General features: G+C 45.7%; 2 protein-coding genes across 3 annotated transcripts; one reads left to right on the plus strand and one right to left on the minus strand.

The window, feature by feature from the left end:
• Positions 1-2,880: 2,880 nt before the first annotated feature.
• LOC125536805 (transcription factor bHLH112-like) lies at positions 2,881-5,209 on the plus strand. Of its 2 annotated transcripts, XM_048700085.1 has the most exons (7): positions 2,885-3,355; positions 3,469-3,829; positions 3,915-4,040; positions 4,219-4,284; positions 4,452-4,517; positions 4,668-4,730; positions 4,808-5,209. In XM_048700085.1, exons 1-7 carry the CDS (start codon positions 3,162-3,164, stop codon positions 4,952-4,954), a joined length of 1,023 nt encoding a protein of 340 aa, XP_048556042.1. In that variant the 5' UTR covers positions 2,885-3,161; the 3' UTR covers positions 4,955-5,209. The 2 variants fall into 2 exon arrangements, with proteins under 2 accessions (XP_048556034.1, XP_048556042.1); XM_048700077.1 differs by having other exon boundaries at positions 2,881-3,355; positions 4,219-4,517.
• Positions 5,210-6,963: 1,754 nt separating this feature from the next.
• LOC125532988 (probable potassium transporter 3) lies at positions 6,964-12,298 on the minus strand. The gene is made up of 7 exons (XM_048696813.1): positions 12,221-12,298; positions 11,016-11,511; positions 10,864-10,914; positions 10,469-10,729; positions 9,889-9,941; positions 9,343-9,460; positions 6,964-8,449 (listed from the first exon to the last, which is right to left on the minus strand). The coding sequence occupies exons 1-7, from the start codon at positions 12,296-12,298 to the stop codon at positions 7,062-7,064; spliced, it is 2,445 nt and encodes an 814-aa protein (XP_048552770.1). The 3' UTR covers positions 6,964-7,061.
• Positions 12,299-26,694: the final 14,396 nt, after the last annotated feature.

The raw sequence follows: 26,694 nt of genomic DNA on the forward strand, positions 1-26,694 counted from the left end.
ACGTCGAAGACGACACGGGTCTTTGCGCTAGTTAAAAACACAAAGTCCTCGCAGCAGTTGCATGCGCCCTAGCTACCCCCGAGCTAACACTGTCCGTTTCGTGCTGTAACGGAATAATTACGTCCGTCCGGACTACACTAATTAATCACTTTTTTACGAGTTTTTTTTTTGACGAGGCACTAGTTAATCACTTGACGAGTGGTTCGACAGCAACCTTCGAAGACGCGGCCGGTGATCCAGCCGGTGCACGCATGCATGCCTTCCCAGCCAAACTCGAATAAGTTACCGAAACTGAGACCGCTAGGTCTACCGGCTAGCTGAGGCCTTGTTGAGCTAATTGACGGACAGTTCTGAGCTGTGCCCCTACAGAGCATTTTGTGCGGATTCATTCGACGGACGGCAGCGAAGGGGGAGCCGTGCACGTACGCGGCCGTGGCGAGCTAGGCCGGATGCGTACAGGACAGGGGTGAGACTAGACTAGCTAGCGCAACGGACGGCTGGCACAGGCGGCGGCGGTCGCTTTCGGGGGCTCTTCTCCCGACTGCGCCCGGTGACTGGTCGGCCACCGCCGGCCGGCCCGGACCCAAAAGGCAAAGGCAGGCAGGCGCGGGGAGTCCACGCGCGGCCGCCGACGGGCCCACGCCCGCGCACACGCCAGCGCGACGTCACCATTACGACGTACCAGCAGGCGACCATCTGTGTCACTATTCGGATCAAAGGACGCGATCGAATTCCATTTTGCTCGAATCTCGTGCCCCGGATTTTCCCGGATATGCATTGCACCGCCTGTCTGCGGAGGGTTCGCCGAATGAGAATGCTACGAGCTAGGTAGCTATAGCTAGCTAATCGCCGTTGCTTTACACTTAAAAAACCCGGCACATCATGCTTTACTTGTTCGCGAACAATGCCGCTCGCTCGCCCCCAATGATCAAGCCTTTGATGGTTGCCTGCCTCTCGAAGCAGTTAGCAATGGTCCACAGGAAAAGGAATGGAATAAACTAGCTAGCACAAACTTTAATCTCAGGCGGCTGGTGATAGCTGGTGTGGTCTTGATATATATTATCCCATTTTATATGATGTATTTTCGCGGTCAATCATGCTGTGATCGATGCTGAAGCGCAAAAAGGGGACTCTTTGTTTCAATTAAAGGAATTTTATGTAACTTGTATGACCTCTTTTGATCCGCGTGATTTCTAATATACATAAATATATTGATCTGCCCTCTTATTTGAGAAAAAATATATTGCAAAAAATACAGGATTGAAATTTCACCTACTCTTGGATCTTATAGGATTGGATAGCCACATAATTAGCATCATATATGTTTGAGACACCACACAAAATGCCAAAGAACTTATAGATTATAGCAAGAGTTTTTAGTGGATGGGAACTTCCGTCCAAAACAGAGTATAAAAGAATCATTTGGAAAAAAAATCTAAAGGATTCAAATCCTAGTCAAACAGCCTTAACATGGAAATTTCCGTTAGGCTTTAAATATTCCAAGAATTTAAATTAAAATTCCCCCAAAGAAGTCAGGTCCTTTTTTATTCACATGAATTTCTGTTAGTGTTTTCTACCTACAATGATGAACATGCGGCGAGGCAAGAACAGAGAACCCAGAGGGGTGCGCACAAGAGAAGGGGTTACTCAGGTTCAGGTCCTCAAGATGAGGTAATACCTTACTTGTATTGGGGGGGGGGGGGGGTGTCCATTCCTCGCCTTTTTAATATAGGTGGATGAGGCTAGGGTTACATAGAGTGGGAGTCGATTATGATATAGTAGTCCTACACGGTTACAATTGGGGTTATCTAGAGTCAGAGTCGATTATGATCTAGTAGTCCTATACAGTTACATTTGGATATACTTTCTCTAGTAGATACGTGTCTTGTACAAGAAGTTGATGGTATGTCCCCTGTATGATCGATGGATGGACTCTGAGTTATTGGCATGGCCAACCTTGTGGCTATCGGGTCAAGTTTGTCCTCCCTGACAATACTGGGGTCATGGCATCGCCAATTTCAACGTGCGGAAATAATGAAGAAAAATACAGAAATGAGACATCATGACATGCATAATTATACAAGGAATAAAAACACAAGAATGTGTAATAGATGTTGTTTTGTTCTGTCCATGTTTTTTTTTTTGCAAAAATGTTAGATGTGAAATGGTGTCGAGCACACGCGGCGTGCCACATCGGTGCCGCGCGTCTTGGCTCGACTTTGTTGTACAACTTCACTCCCACTTATGCAACATCATGTACCCGAGTTTGAGATATCTAACTTGATGCATGAAAGTGAACTTCATGGACAACTTCTTGTATCAACCGTGCAATTTGCTCCTTTTTAATCATGCAAACCAATGATACCCACAATTCATGGTGGGTGCTATACCACTAGAGAAGGACTTGAAATATTTCAATGTTCTGGAACACACCTCTCCCCTTCAAGAAACACAAGGTGTGCGCACATTTTAGATGGCCTCTTTCGAAAACAAGAATCTGTTGAACAATGTGCAAATTATTACTATGTAGTGATAGCAAAAAAAAATTGAGGGAGATAGAGTGATAGCAAAACTACTCGCAAAAAAAAGTGATAGCAAATTGATATTGTTGGACTCTTGTATTAAAAACGGTCGTGCTAATCATGGCGTTACACTGGAACGGTTGACCACACGCAAACGGCCGGGAGCACCGAAAACTCCTCCGCGGTTTCAACACCGCACTCCTTGCTCCCGCGACCAGTTTCAACTCTATGCCCAGCGAGTCAGCAAGGGTCCAAAGATTTCCGTAGCGGTACTGCATGAGGACGTGCGGTGCTTGACTTGATCCGCACATAGCCGCGTGACTCACTCTACACATATGCGTACACTCTCCGCCTAGCTAGCCAGCCAGCCAGCCAAAATATTCTAATCCCATCAGCGAAAAATCCAGGAACGGACGAGCGCATAAACTAGCCAGCCAGGAAGCAGCCGCTGCACCCCCCATCCATCAACCCGGAGGTCAGAGCTCACAGGTCATCACAAAGTCAGAGCCCCCGGCCTCGATCGTGCTCGTGCCCTTCACTCCCCAGCCAGCCAGTACTGTCCCAATCCCCCGCGGCTCGATCGACGACCCGCGTATATAAATCATTGATTGTTTCCTTCCACTACACCGATCGATTGAGATGGCGGAGGAGTGGTGGGGCTCCGCGCGGACCGGCGGCGACGCGCTCTCGGCGTGCTCCGCGACCCCTGCCGGGTCCGAGATCAGCGGGACTTCCGGGATGAGTTCGGGGCCTGCCGGTTTGCCGGACTCCGCGGCCGCTGCATCGCCGTTCTTCCTCGCCGATCCGCAGATGGATTGGACGCAATCCTTCATGTAAGCAGGAATTAAATCGTTCTTACTCTATTAGCTAGGCTACTCCATTTTGTTGACTCCATAGTCCTTAATAATACTCTTCTGAGCATCTTGGTCTCGTGCATGGCTAGCAGGGCCGGGAAAGTAGGAGCGGCGGCCAACGCTCCGACGAGCTTCAACGCGTTGCTCCACCTGCAAGGCGACGCGAGCCGCCAGTTCCTGCTCGATCAGGCGGAGCATCCGCCTCCCGTTCTGCCTACCCCCTACACCGACGGCGCGTCGCATCAGGGGCCCGTGTACGCGGACGGCCTGTACGGCTCCAGCTTGGCCAGTAGCTACGGTGACACGCCGGCCGCCGCGACGACGAAGCCGTTTTCGCAGCAGCACCACCAGTTCCCAGATTTCTTCAGCTCGACGGGGCTCTTTGGCGCGCCGGCCCCGATCCAGAGGTCACCGCAGCCTCTCCTGCAGGCTCTAGAGCCCAAACTCCTCAAGGTATTCGCCATAGCTAGCACCGAATAGCTAGTACGAAGTTATGAACTAGGGTTCCTTCTGACATGGTTTCTGAATTTGGATGCAGTCCAGAACTGAACCTGCGGCCCAGGACGCCTGCTCGTCGTCATCGGCGACGAGAAGGAGCAGCGCCGCCCCTCCGGCGGCGAAGAAGCCTCGGACCGAGACGCCGTCGCCGATGCCGACTTTCAAGGTGCGCACCGGCCGGCCGGTGGCGGTCCCATAGTATAACTGATCGTTCTTCCACATATATCTGTCACGTCAGTTCAAATATATTTATGCTCTCTGCCATCATCAAGCGATCGAGCTATAAGCCTAGAATGCCTACTTGATATATCGCTTTTGAATAGAATTTGCCGTGTGTCTGGCAGGTGAGGAAAGAGAAGCTCGGGGACAGAGTCACCGCGCTCCAGCAGCTGGTCTCGCCTTTTGGAAAGGTATCCTTTCCACCCTCCTACTTCCTTTCTGTTTTTCCCTCCATTATTAGCTTAGTAGAGTACTTAACTTTCTTTTCGCCTCTGTTTATACTATATTGCTCTGCAATTCGCCTGCAAGTTGCTGAGTATTTGCATCTTTTTGATCGATGCCCGGCCCGGCCCTTTAGACGGATACGGCATCGGTTCTCCACGAGGCCATCGGATACATCAAGTTCCTTCACGATCAAGTTGCCGTGAGTACCAAAATTCCCTAAGCAACCCCTAATTATAGATGCTCCAAGCTTTGTTTTCGCTTACTTATTGCAGATTCCCGAACAGCTAGCTACCACAACTAATCTTTTCATGATGCACACGCCATTAACGGGGTTTATCTCTGCATGCAGTCTCTCAGCTCTCCCTACTTCATCAGGTGCAGTGGCGGTCCGGTGCAGCTCCAGCACAAACAGGTACCAATATATTGCTATTGCAGCACTGCTTGTTTAATTTCATCTCACTTATGAATTGCATTTTTCTCATGAACTAGGGTTCGGATGGTGACGCCGGCGAGGCGAAGGAGGACCTGCGGAGCCGTGGCCTGTGCCTTGTCCCGGTGGCGAGCACTTACACGATGGGCAGCGAGACGGCGGCACCGGAGTTCTGGCACCCTACCTTCGGAGGCACGTTTCATTGATTCTAATAAGATCCATAGACATGCAAGTAGTATCTAGCACATTATAGCCAACTCAGCTAGCTAGGCAGGTATGCATATATGTGTGTATGATTGTGTGTGTGTGTGTGTGTGTGTGTGTGTGTGTGTGTGTGTGTGTGTGTGTGTGGGTGGGTGGGTTAAGCAATGTGTACTCATGGTCTCATGCCACACCACTAAATCACAGTGTTGAAGCAAAGGCGAAAAAAGCTTTTAAGCAATCAGCAATGTGCCGACAAAGTCGAATCATGTGTATATATTGGATCGAAGAAAAACTGAAGAGCGGTAAAAAAGGAAATAAATTTGAAGAGAATTATATGCACTAGGAAATTAGTAAAATGGAACTACTTTGCACACGATGTTTAACATTTCGACCATTGCACGATTGATGATCCAAAGGTCCAGCTCCACGCAACGGACATGATGAAAGAACGTGGTGAATCGTCGTATAAAAATCATCCAAACAGTATCGTGCGTGCAGCATTGCTCTTAGTAAAACGGATATTTTGAGTGAATTACATCTGCAATCCTTAAACTTAAGCAGTGCACGTATTTTTTATTATTTTTTTCGAAAAGGAAGTTAAACCCCTGGCCTCTGCATCATCGTGGTCCACAAACTCTCAAAAGGGCTATTTTGGTCCCTAAACACAGGTTTGTACCTTACTTTGGTCGAAATCACAAGCTGTTTGGCAACTCTGGAACACGTGGACATGGATGATGACCTGAGTTACAGACGTGGCATCCACCATGCCGAGGGGAGCAAGTTCCCCAGCCACGAGACTGTTCAGTAGCATATTTCTTTTGCGTTTTGCCCTCATTGTTCAACGAAGCATACTCATTTGCCCTATGATTCCATCATGAATTCTAGAGGAAAAGAAGGTGTGAGGTGACATTGAGGATTGTCGAAGGGAGACAGTTTGGTGACTTTTATGGAATGGGGTGTCAGAGAGAGGTGAGGAATGCATGGGTATTAATCAAATCCGATCGGACCTAAATGCAAAATAAAATAGAATCAAATGCCCTTGATTTGCACAAAATGGCAACCTTGACAATCTTCCATGTCCATGTGTGCCAGATTTGCCGTGAAATCGTGATATTTTAGTCAGACTGGAGCTCCAACTAGATTAAGGATCAAAATAGCCATTTTAGGAGTCATGTAATTCGCTATGTTTTATTTCTATATCCTTCATATGACAAGAAAATGGCCAGACTTCCCCACCATGTTGCGATGAAATAAAAGTATCAAGGGCCAACGATCATAGGAGAGGTTTTAGCTGAGGCATGCATAGTTTACCCAGCAAAATGTTAGGGAGGAGATACCTCACAAATAAAAACATCGAAGTATTTTTTTTCTTGGATATATTGAACACAGAGATGTTTGTTGGAACATGTAACGTGGAAAAGGGGAATCATGTGCTATAGTATTTTATTTAAGCAACTTTCCAATGGAACAAAGTCGTTCTGATCCGTAGTGTGTTAACAGGTTGGGGTGGGAGGGAATGTTGGAAGGAGAACATGTGCTTGAATCTGGAAGCAAAACCAGGGTTAGTTTTAGATGCAGTCGGTGTGGTTCATTCCCTGATAGTACAAATGATTAATCATGTGTAAAATGTACAATTCATGATACTCCCCCCATTCCATAATTCTCGTCGTGGTGTTAGTTCAAGGGAGTAACAAATTATATGGCATGTTCCTTAAAAATGGTGTGCTACTACGGTAGTGGATCACTTGTTTAAGTTCTAGGAGTACCAAGTGTCCCCTAACGACATGTCCGCACTAATTGCTTGGTGTACCAACTTGTTCCTTTTTAATTATTTGATTGAGGATTTTCAATTTTTTGACGAAATTTGTTCCTTTTTATCTGTCTCTAACTTTTGTTGCTCCGAGATTGTGACGCAACTATGACGACCGCCGTGCGCCTGCTCCATCCGCTCTCATGTGCAAACTAGTATAAGACTCTTGACATACGTAGTACATGTTTATGTTATCTGCTCTTGATTATTCATTCATGTCTTGACCTAGCTACTATATGTAGTTTAATGCATGGATCCACACATATGTAATGAAGCAATGAATCGACGCTAGCTAGCGGCTAGACGTAGTAGATCATGCCGACCTCAATGAGGCTGATGTGCGGTATGTTGAGCGCCACGGCGGGGCCCCGGGAGTTCTTCCGGAGGAAGTTGTAGGCTATGTCGATGGCGAACTTCTTGAACACGTTGGAGCTCTTCCTGGCCTTGATGTACGAGTGGCCCATGATGTAGGCCACGCCGGCGTGCTTGGCTTCCACGATGGCGGCCAGCTCCGCCTTCACCTCCGGGTCCACGTGCTCGCCGGCCAGGTCCGAGAGCTCGAACCGCACGCGCTGCCGCCGGCTGCCGTACGCCGCCGCCGCCGCCGGGGACTCGGCCTCGTAGATGGCCTGCAGCGACTCCAGCGTGTCCGACTTGTCGCCGTCCGTGGCCGCCGTGGCCGCGCGCACCACGAGGCTCTCCTCGTCCGCCGGCTCCTGCACCAGCAGCCGCCCCGTCCGCGCCAGGGCGCTGGGCCGCCGCACCACGGCCATCCGGCCCTCCACGGCCGACGCGGCGCCGTCGCTGGGGCGGTTGTCGGCGGCCTCCATGTGCACGAACTCGGCGATGCGGAGCACCAGGTCGTTCTCGAAGTCGCTCTCCTCGCCCAGCACGTCCTTGTAGCCGTAGCGGACGACGCAGCGGAACATGTGGAAGTCGCGCGGGCCGATGCGGCCCACCAGGTGCCGCTCCTCGGGGCACACGTGCGGGACGGGCACCGACTTGACGCACACGAACACCAGCACCTGGTGGAACGCCGGCAGGTTGGTGACGAAGTGCGAGAAGACGGCCGGCACGCCGCTGGCCAGCTCGCTGTAGATGAGGCCGATGCCGGGGACGCGCACGATGCCCAGGCTGGGGCCCAGCGCGTGGATCCACCGCAGGGACACCTTGTTCTGCACGTCGAACGAGTGCTTCAACCGCGTGCCGTAGTGCCACGTGTACATGATGGCCACGAACAGCAGCGACAGCGCCAGCGGCAGCCACCCGCCCTGCGGCACCTTCATCAGCGCCGCCGACAGGTACGCCGCCTCCACCACGCCGAAGGCCAGCAGGAAGAGCGCCGCCATGATGAAGCCCAGCTGCCACACGAAGATGATCACCAGCGTCATGAGCAGCGTGGTGACCACCATCACGCCGGAGCACGCCATCCCGTACGCGTTGCCGATGAGCACGGTGTCGCGGAACCCCACGGTGACGCTGAGGCAGACGAGCATGAGGAGCCAGTTGATCTCGGGGCTGTAGATCTGCCCGGGGATGAGGCTGGAGGTGTGCACGATCTTCACGCGCGGGAAGCAGCCAAGCGCCATGCACTGCCGCACGATGGAGAAGGTGGCCGTGATCACCGCCTGGCTGCCCACGATCGAAGCCAGCGTCGCCACCACCAGCACCGGCCAGAACAACTGCACTGCACCCACATTTCATTCATGTCGGGGTCACACATATCCACACTGCATCGTCATAATAGACACTTTGATTTTTGTGCGTGGAGCGAATGTGAGTAGGGGGCCAGTTCTTTTGGCAATTTAAAAAATGAACCACCTCCTCTTCAGATTTCTTGTAAGCCTTTTGGGGCTTTTAAACGAGTAGGGCGTTTTGGATCTCGGCCTTCATGGAGGGCCAATTTTTGAGAAATTCAAAATTCAAAATTTTATATTAAAAAATCTGATTTTTTTTTATAAAAGTAAAGAAGGATGTGAGGTGTATGTGTGTAAAATTTAAGGATGAAATACGTTGAAATGCAACCTGCACAAAAATAAAAATTCATGGTCTAGGAGGATGAATAGTATCATGTGTTAAAAAGCCCTAGATTTGTTTTTTGGATAGCCCTCATTTCAACGTAATTCGTCCCGAAAATTTACACACTTGTGCATTGTGCCTTCATTTATATTTGTATTTTTTTAGAATTTTTTGAAATGTAAAAATATGAATTTTCATTAATTTTGAATTGTGCATTTGGAGACCTCCATGGAGCTCGGCCTTCAAAAGCAATTTCTCCTTTTAAACTAATTACGAAATAAATAATTTAGAAGTTTCAATAAATTTAGAAGGTGGCTTGTTTTTTAAGCTAGGGAGAGGCGGTTTATTTTTTAAACCGCCCAAAAGAACTGGCCCTAGCAAGTTCGATTAGGTCTAAGTCGACAGAGATTTTCTTAAGCTTGAATGGACCCAGAAAAGTACAACTTCATTTTTTTTTGCGGAGTCAACTTCAGCTTATTAGCGCGAAGTGCACTTTTTGAATGAGCTAGGGTTTAAGAAAATCTGAATTGATTGAGATCTAGCAAAATAGATCTTAATTACCGGGTATGGACTTGAAGAAGATGAAGTGGATATCGCACTCGGGGGTTTTGGACAGGAAGGCCGCCTGTCCCATGTACTGCAGCACCAAACATGGGTAGATCAAGCTCACAAAGGCCACCTGTCAGTGACAATAATGGTTCATTTGATTTTCCAGAAAACCTTTCATAGTGGGATATCATGATGTAGTATCATGTAGTTTCATGCATTGTCCACTAGACATATCACTGAAATCAGCATAATATTAGTTGAAGAAAGGAAGTGTGTAAAATAATGGATGATGTGGTACCATATTTCATATAAAATAATAAATAAGGTCATCTTTGTTACCAAATTATAATACTATGCATTATGAAGATTGTTTCGTACATTAGTATCATGCATATGGTACTGCGAGTGTATAATATTTCCCATTATGACCTGTTGAAGTGGTTAGTTGACCTCTTAACCAAGCTGAATGCTTAATTACCATGACGCCATTGTCATGATAAAAGCAAAACCGAGTATTATGTTATCAACATATACAGCTTGGGAACCATGCGGGTGTACCCTTATGGATGTTGCTGTGAAGTGGCCAAGGTCCGCAAACATAGCCTCCGTGCCTGCAACGCATATATTGAAATGTGCAAATTAAGATCAACTGATTCAATTAAGGTACCCACTCCGTTTCATAATGTAGCGCATACATAATTTTTTTAAGTCAAATATCACAAACTTTGACTAAATTCATGAAAAGACATTTACACCTAAAATGCCAGACATATATCATTAGATTCATCATAAGATGTAGTTTCATATTTTATATATTTGATATTATAGATATTTAATAGTTTTCTCTATAATTTTTTGGGTGAAAGTTTGACTTTATAACAAAATCTATACACACTACATGGAATAGAGGGAGTAATAAACAAGGCAGTTTGTGTGAAGATATACTGTACTCCCTCCGTTTCTAAATGTAAGTCTTTATAGAGATTCCGCTAAAAACTACATACGGAGCAGAATAAGTGCATCTGCACTCTAAAATGCATCTATATACATCCATCTGTATGTGGTTTATAATGAAATTTCTACAAAACTTATATTTAGGAACGGAGGGAGTACATTGCATGCATGCCATTGTTGGTACCTGTCATGGAGAGTAGCACCCCTCCAAGTGCAATCCAGCCCTCTCTGCCGGTCCTCATGAAGAACCTGATGAGGTAGGTGGGAGAGAGCGCGTAGAACACCCTGGGATTCCACACGATGATGTTGTAGACGCCGGTGCCCCCCAGGAGGAGGAGCCAGGTGACGATGACAGGCGCGAAGAGGAAGGCCACGCGGTGCGTCCCCCAGTGCTGCAGCATGAAGAGACACACCAGCACGATGCACGACAGGATCACCACCTCACCTGCTCTCTTTTTCAGAGGGCCGGGAAATTAGCAGCAAGCAACGATGGCTGATGGTTCCAGTAAGTGAAAACCTTTGTTCCGATAAGTATAAATCTTTGTTGCAGCATGGACTAGCAGTGCTGCGAGCACTCACCGTTTGTTAGGGTGTGTGAATGGACCTGCAGACCGGAGAACGACGACATCACTGCGAGGATCGAACAAGATCAGCAGGCAGCCATTGAGATCAAGGTAAGTACGTAACGACAGGAAGCAACAAACTGGAAACTGTTTCACGCGCGGACGCACCGGACATGGCCGGGGTGAGGACGCCGTCGCCGATGACGAGGGAGGCGCCGAAGAGGACGGTGAGGAGGAGGCAGGTGCGCGACTTGCTGTGGTTCTCGAGGAAGCGGCGGAGCGCGCGCAGGATGGCCGTGTCCTGCGCCGCGTAGCCCGGCTTGTGGTAGGTGGAGAGCTCCTCGTCGGCGGCCTGCTGGTTGGGCATCAGGCTGATCTTGGCGTGCCGCACCAGCAGCGAGTAGAGCGCGAAGGTGCCGCCCTCGCCGTTGTCGTCGGCGCTGAGCACGATGAAGACGTACTTGAGGAGCGGGATGAGGGTGATGGTCCAGAAGACGAGCGAGAAGACGCCGAAGATGGTCTCCTCGTCCTCGAACCGCCGGAGCGAGCCGGCGAAGGTGCTCTTGTACACGTACAGCGGCGACGTGCTCAGGTCGCCGTACACCACGCCGCAGCTCTGGTACGCCAGGAGCAGCACGTGCTTGTAGTAGGATCTCCAGTGCCGCTGCAGCGATGCCCATCGTCAATTTTTCCACTCAATAGCTAGCGAATAGCGATCGAGCACATCGACCGATCACTGCAATCGATCGACTGCTTATATTTGCATGTTCATCATATTGAGCTCATACTACTCTTTCACGCTCGGAGCTATTTTTAGTGGGGTGCTACGAACTGCTGGTGGAAAAAATTGCTTATTAAGATTTCTGAGCTAGTTCTCCGCGGCATGCAATGGTTAATATTTTCCTTCATGCATGATCGATGTCGCGATAGGCTATTGACATTGTGTTGTTGCAAAAGATATACTACTTCGTATCAACTTGATATTTTTTATTGATCTTTACATAGGAAAAAAAGGCATACATCCAAGTGTCCGTTCCATTCATCAAATGTTCTTGTTCATCCTTTTACAGTTGGTGCTAACATAGCATTCAAATCCGGAACGCAGGAGAAATTTGATGCATCAACATTTCCATCAAATTCCTGGAGGGGGAGGGGGAGGGGCACATATAGCGTAGATTCATCGCTAGATGGGTGCATGAGTTCTACATGAAAATTCCACCACAAATTGTTCTTGGCACAAATATGGTAGAACAAGTTTCTACTATTATTATTGTTGGTCATATGCCTAGACTTAAATTGGCAATGGATTCTTGCAATTGAAAGCCTCGAAATACACCACCGTTCTTGAGGACAAGGAAGGATAGCTCACTCACCGGGTTCTCATGCAGGTAGTCCTCGGCAGGGTACAGATCGACGATGTTCTCCGGCGAGATGCCCCTTTCGCAATCCATCGAGTGCATTTTATTCAGGGATGAAGAAGGGTGTCGAGAGTGGCCGGAACATACCCAGACTCACGAACTATGTCGCGTATTCACTGATTTTGCATGTCATGTCCCTCTATTTTTAACCATATGGATGGATGTGCTAGCACTCGGAGTGTTCTTGGAGAGAAATGAGGGAGAGAAGAGAGCGCACTACCCGATTTCTTAGGAGGACGTTGACAGTTCTAGGCTTCTAGCTGCATGTAGAGGTGAAGTTGCAACTTGTAAAAACTGAGCACATTGGTTGCATGTACATGTGCTTTGTTGCGTCTCCTTGGTCACGTCACTCTCTTTATTTTTCTTACTTTTGATTTTTTTTCCTTTTTTATTGTGTGTATCTGTACTGTCTCAACTAGGTCTTGATATTGTGGTATTGTAGAGTTACGGTGCAATTGGTATTCCATCTTGAGATTAGTATATTACCCTTTGTCAAACAAAATTGGCCAAACCAAATGATGCCTTGCAAAAGCACAATATGTTAAAACCAAATTATCTATATCAAAGAAAGGACATCTCCTAGAAAAGGTATAAAAGAAGAAGAAATGGCACTACCTACGATGTACTTTTTTTAGCGAAAGGGATTTTTCCTTGATTTCTATTATAAAAATCATAGAAGTTCTTACAGATCGCTAGACCCAAGAGCTAAACTAAAACATGCATCAAGACATACCTGACTAGAATTTAGGACGCAACCCAATTCTAGCTAGAAGAGCAAAGAATGCCCCTATTTGAGAAGCATTCGTAGCACTTTTTAAATAGGTACTACCTACAGATCAATCTAACCCCAAACTACCATATCCATAACCTAACAGATGAGTTTAACCCACGACAAGACCAACCAACATATAGAGAGTAGATATGAAGGTAAAATAAAGATATTACACAACAGACATCTGAGATAGCAGCACCAAATATTCTTCAACCTTTGTTCATCAACAACCAGTTAATCTCATGACTCTAGGACGCCACCCCCTCGAAGCATTGAAGATGTCACTTCCTACTCACTCTAGTAGCTTTAACTCCCACATCAGGTCCTTTTGATCTCTTGGTTTATCTGCGGAATCGACCAAGAATCGATGAGAGAACATGTTTTATGAAGAATCACAAAAGGGTCTATGACCGTCGTGCATTCAAACCATATATCATTCCTGCATGTCCAAGTAGACCACAAAAATGCAGAAATACCCACACAAAGTTTCATCTTTTTCTCCTTTCCAAATCTTGAATGCCATGTGGAAAAGAGATTTTAAACATCCCTATGAACCAAATTTAAATTGGAAGTACACTGCAGAATGCTCCACTGAAACTTACCTAGAGAACAATGCAAGAATAAATGGTCAACGGTTTCATTAGCACCACATAATACACATTTTGTACTCGAGTCCACCCCCTTTTTGTCAAGTTATCTTTTGTGAGGTACACTGTTGCACACAACCAACCACAAAAAACCTTGATCTAAACTATTACGATCAATTGGTTATAAAGGATTGGCGGTGTATTTCCCATCAATAGCAAGAGACCAGACAAAAGTGTCTTTCTCTTCTTTCAATTCCATTTGAGAGAAAATCTCTTTGATTTCATTCCATTGTGTAAGAGTGTGCCCTCCACAAATTTCTTCTCAATCTAAAATGGTCCCAGTCTTTATCAAACACATGAACTAGCTTAATATTTTTGGTAAAACAGATATCATACAACCTGGGATATAATTGATTGAATGGTTTATCATCCACCCACCAATCTTCCGAAAATCTAATGTTTTTGCCGTTACCAACATTTTTCTTAATATATTGACAGCCACCCCGAACATTTTTCTTAATCTCACATATCTCACATTTTAAGAAGTTGATTTCCAGCCCATAAATTTCTTCAAATTTTGATCACTAGAAATATCATCATAGGTGGCAAGAATATTGTGTCATCTGCATACTACAACATTTAATCACTCCTTCCCTTGTTTCCTCTGGCACCCCTTTCACAAAACCGTGCTACCTTGCATTATCCATGACAACAAAATCAAATAGAAGTGAGGGACAATGAAACACCATGTCTCAGATCTTTAAAGTGGGAAAGAAAGGACCAACAAAATCGTTGACTTTAATTTCCACACATTCACCCTTCATTGTCTCCATAATTCAATCATTCCATTTATTAGGAAATCCTTTTAAAGTTAACGTTTCATGGACAAATGGTCGTTGATTTTACATATGCCTTCTCAAAATCAACTTTAAAAAACATTACACCTTGCTTTTTTAGCATGTATTGAATTCAAAGCCTTGTGCAAAATTAGCACCCCTTCCATAATGTATCTACCCTTAACAGAGGCGGTTTGGGAAATTTGAACCGAAAAAACTAAGGACCCAACCACCTCACTCGATCTGTGCGTAACTGCTAGATGCTTAAAATGTTGGCCCCGCAATGCATGGCCACCAAATGATATGTACCAAAGAAGTGACTTTTTCAAAAATAAACAAGGAAAAAAGAAGAAACTACACTGCCTAAATTTAACAGATGAGTAAGATGTAGTTGTACTAGTATTATCACTTTGGCAAAATATGTTGCCAAAGAATCAAATAGGCAAAAGCTTCAAATTACCCATATAAATCGGAAGGTTGTATTTGGTTGGTATTTTATCTTTTTTTTGCGAATGGGTACTTTATCTTCTTGGAGTACTAGGGTATTTTGATTTTCTTAGTGAAAAGGGATCAATGCTCAAAAGTCAATGCCAACTTCCTGTAAAACAAGTTAAATCCTGGCGCGACTCGATCTGCCTGTCTCTGTCTACTTCGTCTTCTAGAGTCATTCTCAACGGAAACCCGGGCATGAATTTCTGGCATGCAAAGGGTCTTCGTCAGGGCGACCCTCTATCACCAATGTTGTTCATCCTGGCCATCGACCCGTTGCAGCGGATTCTCCGGCTCGCCACCCAGAACGACATTCTCAAGCCCATTAGAGCACGCTCTACAAGATGTAGAATTTCACTCTACGCAGATGATGCTGGCATTTTCGCGAATCCGGACAAGGACGAGCTCCAGGCCATTTCTGCTATCCTCTCCGCCTTTGGGAGAGCTAGTGGCCTCGTCACAAACCTGTCCAAGACCGAGGTTTTTCCGATCAGGTGTGGCAACATTGACCTTCAGGACGTGTTGGTCGACTTCCCAGCCAAGATCGTTGCCTTCCCGGCCGCTACCTCGGGCTACCCCTGCACTTTCGCCGGTTGCGCGTGATCGACCTGCAACCCTGCATCGAGAAGATTGCTGGCAGGCTACCGGGATGGAAGGGCAAGCTTTTCAACAAGATCGGCTGGGTCGCCCTGGCACAGTCGGTCCTTATGGCCATGGCAACATTGCACATCACTGGCCTAAGCATACCAAAAGGGACCCTGCGTAAGGTTGACAAAATAATACGTGACTTCGTCTAGCAAAAAGAGGACCAAACTCAAACATCTGGTGGGCACGCCTTGGTTAGCCGGAAGACGGTCCGCCGCCCCAAGCATCTGGGCGGTCTTGGGATCATGGACCTTGAGATATTTGGTCATGCGCTTCGCCTCCGATGGCCTTGGCTTTAATGGACGAACCCAGATAGGCCTTGGGTGGGTTCCAAACTGCCCTGCGACCAAGCTGACCTGAACCTATTTCGTGCCTGCACTACCATCTCGTTGGGCAATGGGAAAAAGGCTCTCTTCTGGCATGATGACAGGAGTGGTAAAGGTCCCCTCAAGCTTATTGCACCTGAGCTTTTCAAGATAGCCTCCAGGAAAAACAAAACGGTGCATGATACGTCCATTTTGCATCATGCTTTTATATCGATATTTATTGCATTATGGGCTGTTATTACACATTATGTCACAATACTCATGACTTTTCTCTCTTATTTTACAATGTTTACATGAAGAGGGGGGATGCCGGCAACTGGAATTCTGGGCTGAAAAAGGAGCAAATATTAGAGACCTACTCTGCACATCTCCAAAAGTCCTGAAACTCCACGAGAGTTATTTTCAGAATATATAAAAAATACTGAGCGGAGAAAGTACCAGAGGGGGGCCACTAATACGTCTCCAACGTATCTACAATTTTTGATTGTTCCATGCTATATTATATTCTGTTTTGGACATTGTTGGGCTTTATTATACACTTTTATATTATTTTTGGGACTAACCTACTAACCGGAGGCCCAGCCCAGAATTGCTATTTTTTTGCCTATTTTAGGGTTTCGAAGAAAAGGACTATCAAATGGAGTCCAAACGGAATGAAACCTTTGGGAACGTGATTTTTGGAACGAACAAGATCCAGGAGACTTGGACCCTACGTCAAGCAACCAACAGGGGAGCCACGAGGTAGGGGCGCGCCTACCCCCCTCCCCCAGGCGCGCCCTCCACCCTCGTGGGCCCCCTGTTGCTCCACCGACGTACTTCTTCCTCCTATATATACCTACGTACCCCCAAACGACCAGATACGGAGCCAAAACCCTAATTCCACCGCCGTAACTTTCTGTATCCACGAGATCCCATCTTGGGCCCTGTTCCGGAGCTCCGCTAGAGGGGGCATCGATCACGGAGGGCTTCTACATCAACACCATAGCCCTTCCGATGAAGTGTGAGTAGTTTACCTCAGACCTTCGGGTCCATAGTTATTAGCTAGATGGCTTCTTCTCTCTTTTTGGATCTCAATACAAAGTTCTCCCCCTCTCTTGTGGAGATCTATTCGATGTAATCTTCTTTTGCGATGTGTTTGTTGAGACCAATGAATTGCGGGTTTATGATCAAGTTTATCTATGAACAATATTTGAATCTTCTTTGAATTCTTTTATGTATGATTGGTTATCTTTGCAAGTCTCTTCGAATTATCAGTTTGGTTTGGCCTGCTAGATTGATCTTTCTTGCAATGGGAGAAGGGCTTAGCTTTGGGTTCAATCTTGCAGTGTCCTTTCCCAATGACAGTAGGGGCAGCAAGGCACGTATTGTATTGTTGCCATCGAGGATAACAAGATGGGGTTTTCATCGTATTGCATGAGTTTATCCCTCTACATCATGTCATCTTGCTTAAGGCGTTACTCTGTTCTTATGAACTTAATACTCTAGATGCATGCTGGATAGCGGTCGATGTGTGGAGTAATAGTAGTAGATGCAGGCAGGAGTCGGTCTACTTGTCTCGGACGTGATACCTATATACATGATCATACCTAGATATTCTCATAACTATGCTCAATTCTGTCAATTGCTCAACAGTAATTTGTTCACCCACCATAAAATACTTATGCTCTTGAGAGAAGCTACTAGTGAAACCTATGGCCCCCGGGTCTATCTTCATCATATTAATCTTCCAATACTTAGTTATTTTCATTGCTTTTATTTTACTTTGCATCTTTATCATAAAAATACCAAAAATATTATCTTATCATATCTATCAGATCTCACTCTCGTAAGTGACCGTGTAGGGATTGACAACCCCTTATCGCGTTGGTTGCGAGGATTTATTTGTTTTGTGTAGGTGCGAGGGACTCGCGCGTAGCCTCCTACTTGATTGATACCTTGGTTCTCAAAAACTGAGGGAAATACTTACGCTACTTTGCTGCACCAACCTTTCCTCTTCAAGGGAAAACCAACGCAAGTGCTCAAGAGGTAGCAAGAAGGATTTCTGGCACCGTTGCCGGGGAGGTCTACGCAAAAGTCAACATACCAAGTACCCATCACAAACCCTTATCTCCCACATTACATTATTTGCCATTTGCCTCTCGTTTTCCTCTCCCCCACTTCACCCTTGCCGTTTTATCCGCCCTCTCTCTCTCTCTATCCTCCCTCTCTTTTTCCGTTCGCCTCTTTTCCGTTTGCTTGTCGTTATGGCTAGTCCCTTATCTGCTCCTTTGTCTCCCGAGTTTGAGGTTCTTCACTTCAAACAAAGACAAGGAGAAAACTTAAAATATGCTTGGTTTAGAATGATGGAATCTTATCTTAATTGTACCCTAGAGGTTAATTTTAGAATTTTTCTTCGCAGCTTTTTTGTTGGACTAGATTTGTCTCATAGACAACTCTTGAATTGCGTTGCCAAAGGCAATTTTATTGAAATTGATCCCAGTATTGCACATGAAATTGTGGAAGGTATAGTAGGAACTCTACCTCAACAAAAGGGGCCTCATCATACCCAAGAGGAAACACAAGTTTTGAGAAAATTTGCGAAGTAACTAAGAATTTACAAAAGTCTCTTGAACCACTTAAGAGCGTTAGCGGGAATCTCCACCGCATGAATATGTTGATTACCCTTTGCAATAAGCGGTTGGACTCTTTAGATCTCAAGATTTCCGAATATGAAGGGAAACATAAAGAACCTCCCGGATTCGAGCATAACTCTGCTAAAAGAATTAAGAATCAAGATGATAATACCTAGATCTATCCTTGCTTTTATGCCTAGCTAGGGGCGTTAAACGATAGCGCTTGTTGGGAGGCAACCCAATTTTATTTTTATTCCTTGCTTTTTGCTCCTGTTTAGTAATAAATAATTTATCTAGCCTCTGTTTTGGTTGTGTTTTTTGTGTTTAATTAGTGTTTGTGCCAAGTAGAACCGTTGGGAAGACTTGGGGAAAGTCTTGTTAATCTTGCTGTAAAAAACAGAAACTTTAGGGCTCACGAGAACTGCTGCCATTTTTATTTGGAAAGTGCTATTTAGTTAATTATTTTTGCAGATTATTAATAGATAAATTCCTCACGTTCATCAATTTATTTTAGAATTTTGGGGGTTCCAGATCTTGCGCTAGCTACAGATAACTACGGACTGTTCTGTTTTTTGATAGATTCTGTTTTTCGTGTGTTGTTTGCTTATTTTGATGAATCTATGGCTAGTAAAATATTTTATAAACCATAGAGAAGTTGGAATACAGTAGGTTTAAAATCAATATAAATAAATAATGAGTTCATTACAGTACCTTGAAGTGGTCTTTTGTTTTCTTTTGCTAACGGAGCTCACGAGATTTTCTACTTTAAGTTTTGTGTTGTGAAGTTTTCAAGTTTTGGGTAAGGATTTGATGGATTATGGAACAAGGAGTGGCAAGAGCCTAAGCTTGGGGATTCCCATGGCACCCCCAAGATAATCTAAGGACACCAAAAAGCCAAAGCTTGGGGATGCCCCGGAAGGCATCCCCTCTTTCATCTACTTCCATCGGTAACTTTACTTGGAGCTATATTTTTATTCACCACATGATATGTGTTTTGCTTGGAGCGTCTTGTATGATTTGAGTATTTGATTTTTAGTTTACCACAATCATCTTTTATGTACACACCTTTTGAGAGAGACACACATGATTCAGAAATTATTAGAATACTCTATGTGCTTCACTTATATCTTTTGAGTTATATAGTTTTGCTCTAGTACTTCACTTCTATCTTTTAGAGCACGGTGGTGGATTTTTTATAGAAACTATTGATCTCTCATGCTTCACTTAGATTATTTTGAGAGTCTTAAATAGCATGGTAATTTGCTTAAATAATCCTAATATGCTAGGTATTCAATATTAATAAAAACTTTCTTATGAGTGTTTTGAATACCAAGAGAAGTTTGATGCTTGATGATTGTTTTGAGATATGGAGGTAGTGATATTAAAGTTGTGCTAGTTGAGTAGTTGTGAAATTGAGAAATACTTGTGTTGAGGTTTGGAAGTCCCGTAGCATGCACGTATGGTAAACATTATGTAACAAATTTGAAACATGAGGTGTTCTTTGATTGTCTTCCTTATGAGTGGCGATCGGGGACGAGCGATGGTCTTTTCCTACCAATCTATCCCCCTAGGAGCATGCGCGCAGTGCTTGGTTTTTTATCACTTGTAGATTTTTGCAATAAGTATGTGAGTTCTTTATGAATAATGTTGAGTCCATGGATTATACACACTCTCACCCTTCCATCATTGCTAGCCTCTTCGGTACTGTGCATTGCCCTTTATCACATGGAGAGTTGGTGCAAACTTCGCCGGTGCATCCAAACCCCGTGATATGATACGCTCTTTCACACATAAACCTCCTTATATCTTCCTCAAAACAGCCACCATACCTACCTATTATGGCATTTCCATAGCCATTCCGAGATATATTGCCATGCAACTTTCCACCATCCTGTTTATCATGACACGTTCATCATTGTCATATTGCTTTGCATGATCATGTAGTTGACATCGTATTTGTGGCAAAGCCACCGTTCATAATTCTTTCATACATGTCACACTTGATTCATTGCATATCCCGGTACACCGCCGGAGGCATTCATATAGAGTCATACCTTGTTCTAGTATCGAGTTGTAATCATTGAGTTGTAAATAAATAGAAGTGTGATGATCATCAGTTAATAGAGCATTGTCCCAATAAAATAAAATAAAATAAAAGGCCAAGAAAAGGAAGGCCCCAAAAAAGAGAGAAATGAAAAGGGACAATGCTACTATCTTTTCCCACACTTGTGCTTCAAAGTAGCACCATGATCTTCATGATAGAGAGTCTCTTGTTTTGTCACTTTCATATACTAGTGGGAATTTTTCATTATAGAACTTGGCTTGTATATTCCAACAATGGGCCTCCTCAAGTGCCCTAGGTCTTCGTGAGCAAGCAAGTTGGATGCACACCCACTAGTTTCTTTTGTTGAGCTTTCATACATTTATAGCTCTAGTGCATCCGTTGCATGGCAATCCCTACTCCTTGCATTAACATCAATCGATGGACATCTCCATAGCCCATTGATTAGCCTCGTTGATGTGAGACTTTCTCCTTTTTTGTCTTCTCCACATAACCCCCATCATTTGTCGGGACCCCGATCCTAAGTCACACCGATCTAGCATGTAACACTTCATATCACTTTGCGGCCTCACGCACGGTATTCCCACGGGTGCCACCTTACCTGGCCCAGGACCGTTTGCGCCTTTTGACTCACGTATATGATAGTGTCGCTAGCATCCATATGACAGAGAACCCGGGCCGACATGACTAGTCGTGAACCCAAAGTGGCACTAACTTACAGGGACAGGCATACATGAATCAACCTCGAGCATGTCGGTCAACAGCATATGAATCCGGGCTGTAGCACTGGACTAACAGGACTCCGGGAACCCGGGCTGTAGCAGGCTAGGCAGGACTCCGGATGTCACCGCGTGACATTTCCCCGAAGGGACAGACACAGGAACGAAGTGAATCACATGCCGGCCAGTCAAGTGTTCTGGAGCAGTAGTGCTGGGCTAGCAGGACTCCGGTGAACCGGGCTGTAGCGGACTACTATGGCTCATGGAAGCACAAGACTATATTTCCCCATAAGAGAGGCTACCAGGGATAAACAACTAGGTTGTCGGATCCCACACATAGCAATACACGTTACATGTACGCATAACATGCAAGTATGTGATGTACAACATGGCATCACAACATAACTCAAACTCATATAGATAAAGGCCCAGAAGAGCCACATAGCATTCAATACAAACAGGGGTCTCATGACCCATCATTCAGAGCATACAAGCAACAGAAGCATTACATGTCTGAGTACAGACAACTACAAAAGGAAAAGACTAAGAAGCCTGACTAAACACGACCCTCCCAAGGATACAAGATCGTAGCTGGGATACAAGCTACTCGTCGAAGTCACTAGTGTAACCAACTTCAAAACATAAATAAGCAAACGTGAGTACGAAGGTACTCAGCAAGTCTTACATCAGAACTATCTACATATGCAACATTATCAACAAGGGGGTGGTGGAGTTCTAACAGCAGCAAGCCAGCTTTGACTCAGTGGCTAGCCTATACTACGAGTATCAGAAACTTCTTTGAGGTGAGAAGTCGCACACGAGTCCACATATTCACCATATCAATACTCCACTATGGATCCGTTCCCGTCTCCCTACGAGTAGGCCATCCATAGCACTCACGCTTATCTTGCGGATTTTAGAGTATCCACTTCAAGTTGTCTATGTACTACATAAGTCCTCCAAGTTTCCATATCCGAGAAAAATGGCTATTCGAATAGATAATGTAGACCCTGCAGGGGTGTACTTCTTCACACACGCTCTCGCCACTTATCGCCCTGTACATGTCATGTACCTCGGCAACCTTCAAGCGGAAGCCGGGCGAGGGTGTCGGCCATGACCTGACTAACCACACAAGTCTCTCGTCCAGGTTTATCGCCTATTCGAGTTCCATCCGCAAGGAGTTCCGGCCGAAGTCTCCAGTACGGCCCCAAACGATGTTTGCAGGGTTCCCAAGCCCACCATCCGGGTGCCACTTGGTACACCGTGCCATGGTGCCTAGTCTGTCCCAAGCCCGTCCCGTCGGACTGAAGGAAATATGCCCTAGAGGCAATAATAAAGTTATTATTTATTTCCTTATATCATGATAAATGTTTATTATTCATGCTAGAATTGTATTAGCCGGAAACATAATACATGTGTGAATACATAGACAAACAGAGTGTCACTAGTATGCCTCTACTTGACTAGCTCGTTGATCAAAGATGGTTATGTTTCCTAACCATAGACATGAGTTGACATTTTATTAACGGGTTCACATTATTAGGAGAATGATGTGATTGACTTGACCCATTCCTTTAGCATAGCACTTGATCATTTAGTTTGTTACTATTGCTTTCTTCATGACTTATACATGTTCCTATGACTATGAGATTATGCAACTCCCATTTACCGGAGGAACACTTTATGTTCTACCAAACGTCACAACGTAACTGGGTGATTATAAAGGTGCTCTATAGGTGTCTCCGAAGGTACTTGTTGGGTTGGCGTATTTCGAGATTAGGATTTGTCACTCCGATTGTCGGAGAGGTATCTCTGGGCCCTCTCGGTAATGCACATCACTTAAGCCTTGCAAGCATTGCAACTAATGAGTTAGTTGCGGGATGATGTATTATGGAACGAGTAAAGAGACTTGCCGGTAACGGGATTGAACTAGGTATTGAGATACCGACGATCGAATCTCGGGCAAGTAACATACCGATGACAAAGGGAACAACGTATGTTGTTATGCGGTTTGACCGATAAAGATCTTTGTAGAATATGTAGGAGCCAATATGAGCATCTAGGTTCCGCTATTGGTTATTGACTGGAGACGTGTCTCGGTCATGTCTACATAGTTCTCGAACCCGTAGGATCCGCACGCTTAAAGTTCGATGACGGTTATATTATGAGTTTATGTGTTTTGATGTACCGAAGGAGTTTTGAGTCTCGGATGAGATCGGGGACATGACGAGGAGTCTCGAAATGGTCGAGACGTAAAGATCGATATATTGGACGACTATATTCAGACATCAGAAAGGTTTCGAGTGATTCGGGTATTTTCGGGAGTACCGGGGAGTATATGGGCCTTATCGGGCTTTAGGGGAAAGAGAGAAGAGAGGTTGGGCGCCCCCCAAGGCCTAGTCCGAATTGGACTAGGGGGAGGGGCTGCGCCCCCTCCTTCCTTCTCTTCTTCCTTCCCTTGCCTTGACTCCTACTCCTACTACTTGGAAGGGGGGGTTGTTGGAAATATGCCCTAGAGGCAATAATAAAATGGTTATTATTATATTTCTTTGTTCATGATAATTGTCTATTATTCATGCTATAATTGTGTTATCAGGAAATCGTAATACATGTGTGAATACATAGACCACAACACGTCCCTAGTGAGCCTCTACTTGACTAGCTCGTTGATCAAAAGATAGTCATGGTTTCCTGACTATGGACATTGGATGTAATTGATAACGGGATCACATCATTAGGAGAATGATGTGATGGACAAGACCCAATCCTAAGCATAGCTCAAAGATCGTGTAGTTCGTTTGCTATAGCTTTTCCGAATGTCAAGTATCATTTCCTTAGACCATGAGATTGTGCAACTCCCGGATACCGTAGGAGTGCCTTGGGTGTGCCAAACGTCACAACGTAACTGGGTGACTATAAAGGTACACTACAGGTATCTCCGAAAGTGTCTGTTGGGTTGGCACGAATCGAGACTGGGATTTGTCACTCCGTATGACGGAGAGGTATCTCTGGGCCCACTCGGTAATGCATCATCATAATGAGCTCAATGTGACCAAGTGGTTGATCACGGGATCATGCATTACGACACGAGTAAAGTGACTTGCCGGTAACGAGATTGAACGAGGTATTGGGATACCGACGATCGAGTCTCGGGCAAGTAACGTACCGATTGACAAAGGGAATTGTATACGGATTGATTGAATCCTCGACATCGTGGTTCATCCGATGAGATCATCGAGGAGCATGTGGGAGCCAACAAGGGTATCCAGATCCCGTTGTTGGTTATTGACCGGAGAGTCGTCTCGGTCATGTCTGCGTGTCTCCCGAACCCGTAGGGTCTACACACTTAAGGTTCGGTGACGCTAGGGTTGTTGAGATATTAGTATACGGTAACCCAAAAGTTGTTCGGAGTCCCGGATGAGATCCCAGACGTCACGAGGAGTTCCAGAATGGTCCGGAGGTGAAGATTTATATATAGGAAGTCAAGTTTCGGCCATCGGGAAAGTTTCGGGGGTAATCGGTATTGTACCGGGACCACCGAAAGGGTCCCGGAGGTCCACCGGGTGGGGCCACCTATCCCGGAGGGCCCCATGGGCTGAAGTGGGAGGGGAACCAGCCCCTAGTGGGCTGGTGCGCCCCCCTTGGGCCTCCCCCTGCGCCTACGGTTGGAAACCCTAGGGGTGGGGGGCGCCACACTTGCCTTGGGGGGCAAGCCACCCCCTTGGCCGCCGCCCCCCTAGGAGATTGGATCTCCTAGGGCCGCCCCCCTAGGGACCCTATATATAGTGGGAGGGGGAGGGAGGGCAGCCGCACCCAAGCCCCTGGACTCTCCCTCTCCTTCCCGTGAGACTCCTCCGTCTCCCTGCGCTTGGCGAAGCCCTGCCGAGATCACCGTTGCTTCCACCACCACACCGCCGTGCTGCTGGATCTTCATCAACCTCTCCTTCCCCCTTGCTGGATCAAGTTGGAGGAGACGTCTTCCCAACCGTATGTGTGTTGAACGCGGAGGTGCCGTCCGTTCGGCGCTAGGTCATCGGTGATTTGGTTACGATGAGTACGACTCCATCAACCCCGTTCTCTTGAACGCTTCCACGCGCGATCTACAAGGGTATGTAGATGCACTCCTCTCTCCCTCGTTGCTAGATGACTCCATAGATTGATCTTGGTGATGCGTAGAAAATTTTAAAATTCTGCTACGTTCCCCAACAGTGGCATCACGAGCTAGGTCTATGCGTAGTTTCTATGCACGAGTAGAACACAAAGCAGTTGTGGGCGTGGATATTGTCAATTTGCTTGCTGTTACTAGTCTTATCTTGATTCGGCGGCATCGTGGGATGAATCGGCCCGGACCGACCTTACACGTACGCTTACGTGAGACTGGTTCCACCGATTGACATGCACTAGTTGCATAAGGTGGCTGGCGGGTGTCTGTCTCTCCCACTTTAGTCGGATCGGATTCGATGAAAAGGGTCCTTATGAAGGGTAAATATAAATTGGCATATCACGTTTTGGTTTTGGCGTAGGTAAGAAACGTTCTTGCTAGAAACCTATAGCAGCCACGTAAAAACTTGCAACAACAATTAGAGGACGTCTAACTTGTTTTTGCAGCATGTGCCCTGTGATGTGATATGGCCAAAAGGATGTGATGAATGATATATGTGATGTATGAGATTGATCATGTTCTTGTAATAGGAATCACGACTTGCATGTCGATGAGTATGACAATCGGCAGGAGCCATAGGAGTTGTCTTTATTTATTTATGACCTGCGTGTCAACATAAACGTCATGTAATTACTTTACTTTATTGCTAAATCGTTAGCCATAGTAGTAGAAGTAATAGATGATGAGACAACTTCAAGAAGACATGATGATGGAGATCATGGTGTCATGCCGATGACGACAATGATCATGGAGCCCCGAAGATGGAGATCAAAAGGAGCAAATGATATTGGCCATATCATGTCACTATTTGATTGCATGTGATGTTTATCATGTTTTACATCTTATTTGCTTAGAACGACGGTAGCTTAAATAAGATGATCCCTCGTAATAATTTCAAGAAAGTGTTCCCCCTAACTGTGCACCATTGCGAAGGTTCGTTGTTTTGAAGCACCACGTGATGATCGGGTGTGATAGATTCTAACGTTCGAATACAACGGGTGTAAGCCAGATTTACACACGCAATACACTTAGGTTGACTTGACGAGCCTAGCATGTACAGACATGGCCTCGGAACACAGAAGACCAAAAGGTCGAGCATGAGTTGTATAGAAGATACGATCAACATGAAATGTTCACCGATGTTGACTAGTCCGTCTCACGTGATGATCGGACACGGCCTAGTTAACTCGGATCATGTTACACTTAGATGACTGGAGGG

The sequence above is a fragment of the Triticum urartu genome, chromosome 1, assembly GCF_003073215.2.
Source record: "Triticum urartu cultivar G1812 chromosome 1, Tu2.1, whole genome shotgun sequence".
NCBI classification, from domain to species: domain Eukaryota; kingdom Viridiplantae; phylum Streptophyta; class Magnoliopsida; order Poales; family Poaceae; genus Triticum; species Triticum urartu.

Coding starts and splice junctions, on each gene's coding strand:
- LOC125532988 (XM_048696813.1), bottom strand. CDS start 12,298: ATGGATTGCGAAAGGGGCATCTCGCCGGAGAACATCGTCGATCTGTAC. Junction 10,730..10,863: donor TTCACACACCCTAACAAACG/GTGAGTGCTCGC, acceptor AAAAGAGAGCAG/GTGAGGTGGTGATCCTGTCG. Junction 9,942..10,468: donor GGTGCTACTCTCCATGACAG/GTACCAACAATG, acceptor TATGCGTTGCAG/GCACGGAGGCTATGTTTGCG.
- LOC125536805 (XM_048700077.1), top strand. CDS start 3,162: ATGGCGGAGGAGTGGTGGGGCTCCGCGCGGACCGGCGGCGACGCGCTC. Junction 3,356..3,468: donor GATTGGACGCAATCCTTCAT/GTAAGCAGGAAT, acceptor CATGGCTAGCAG/GGCCGGGAAAGTAGGAGCGG. Junction 4,041..4,218: donor CGCCGATGCCGACTTTCAAG/GTGCGCACCGGC, acceptor TGTGTCTGGCAG/GTGAGGAAAGAGAAGCTCGG.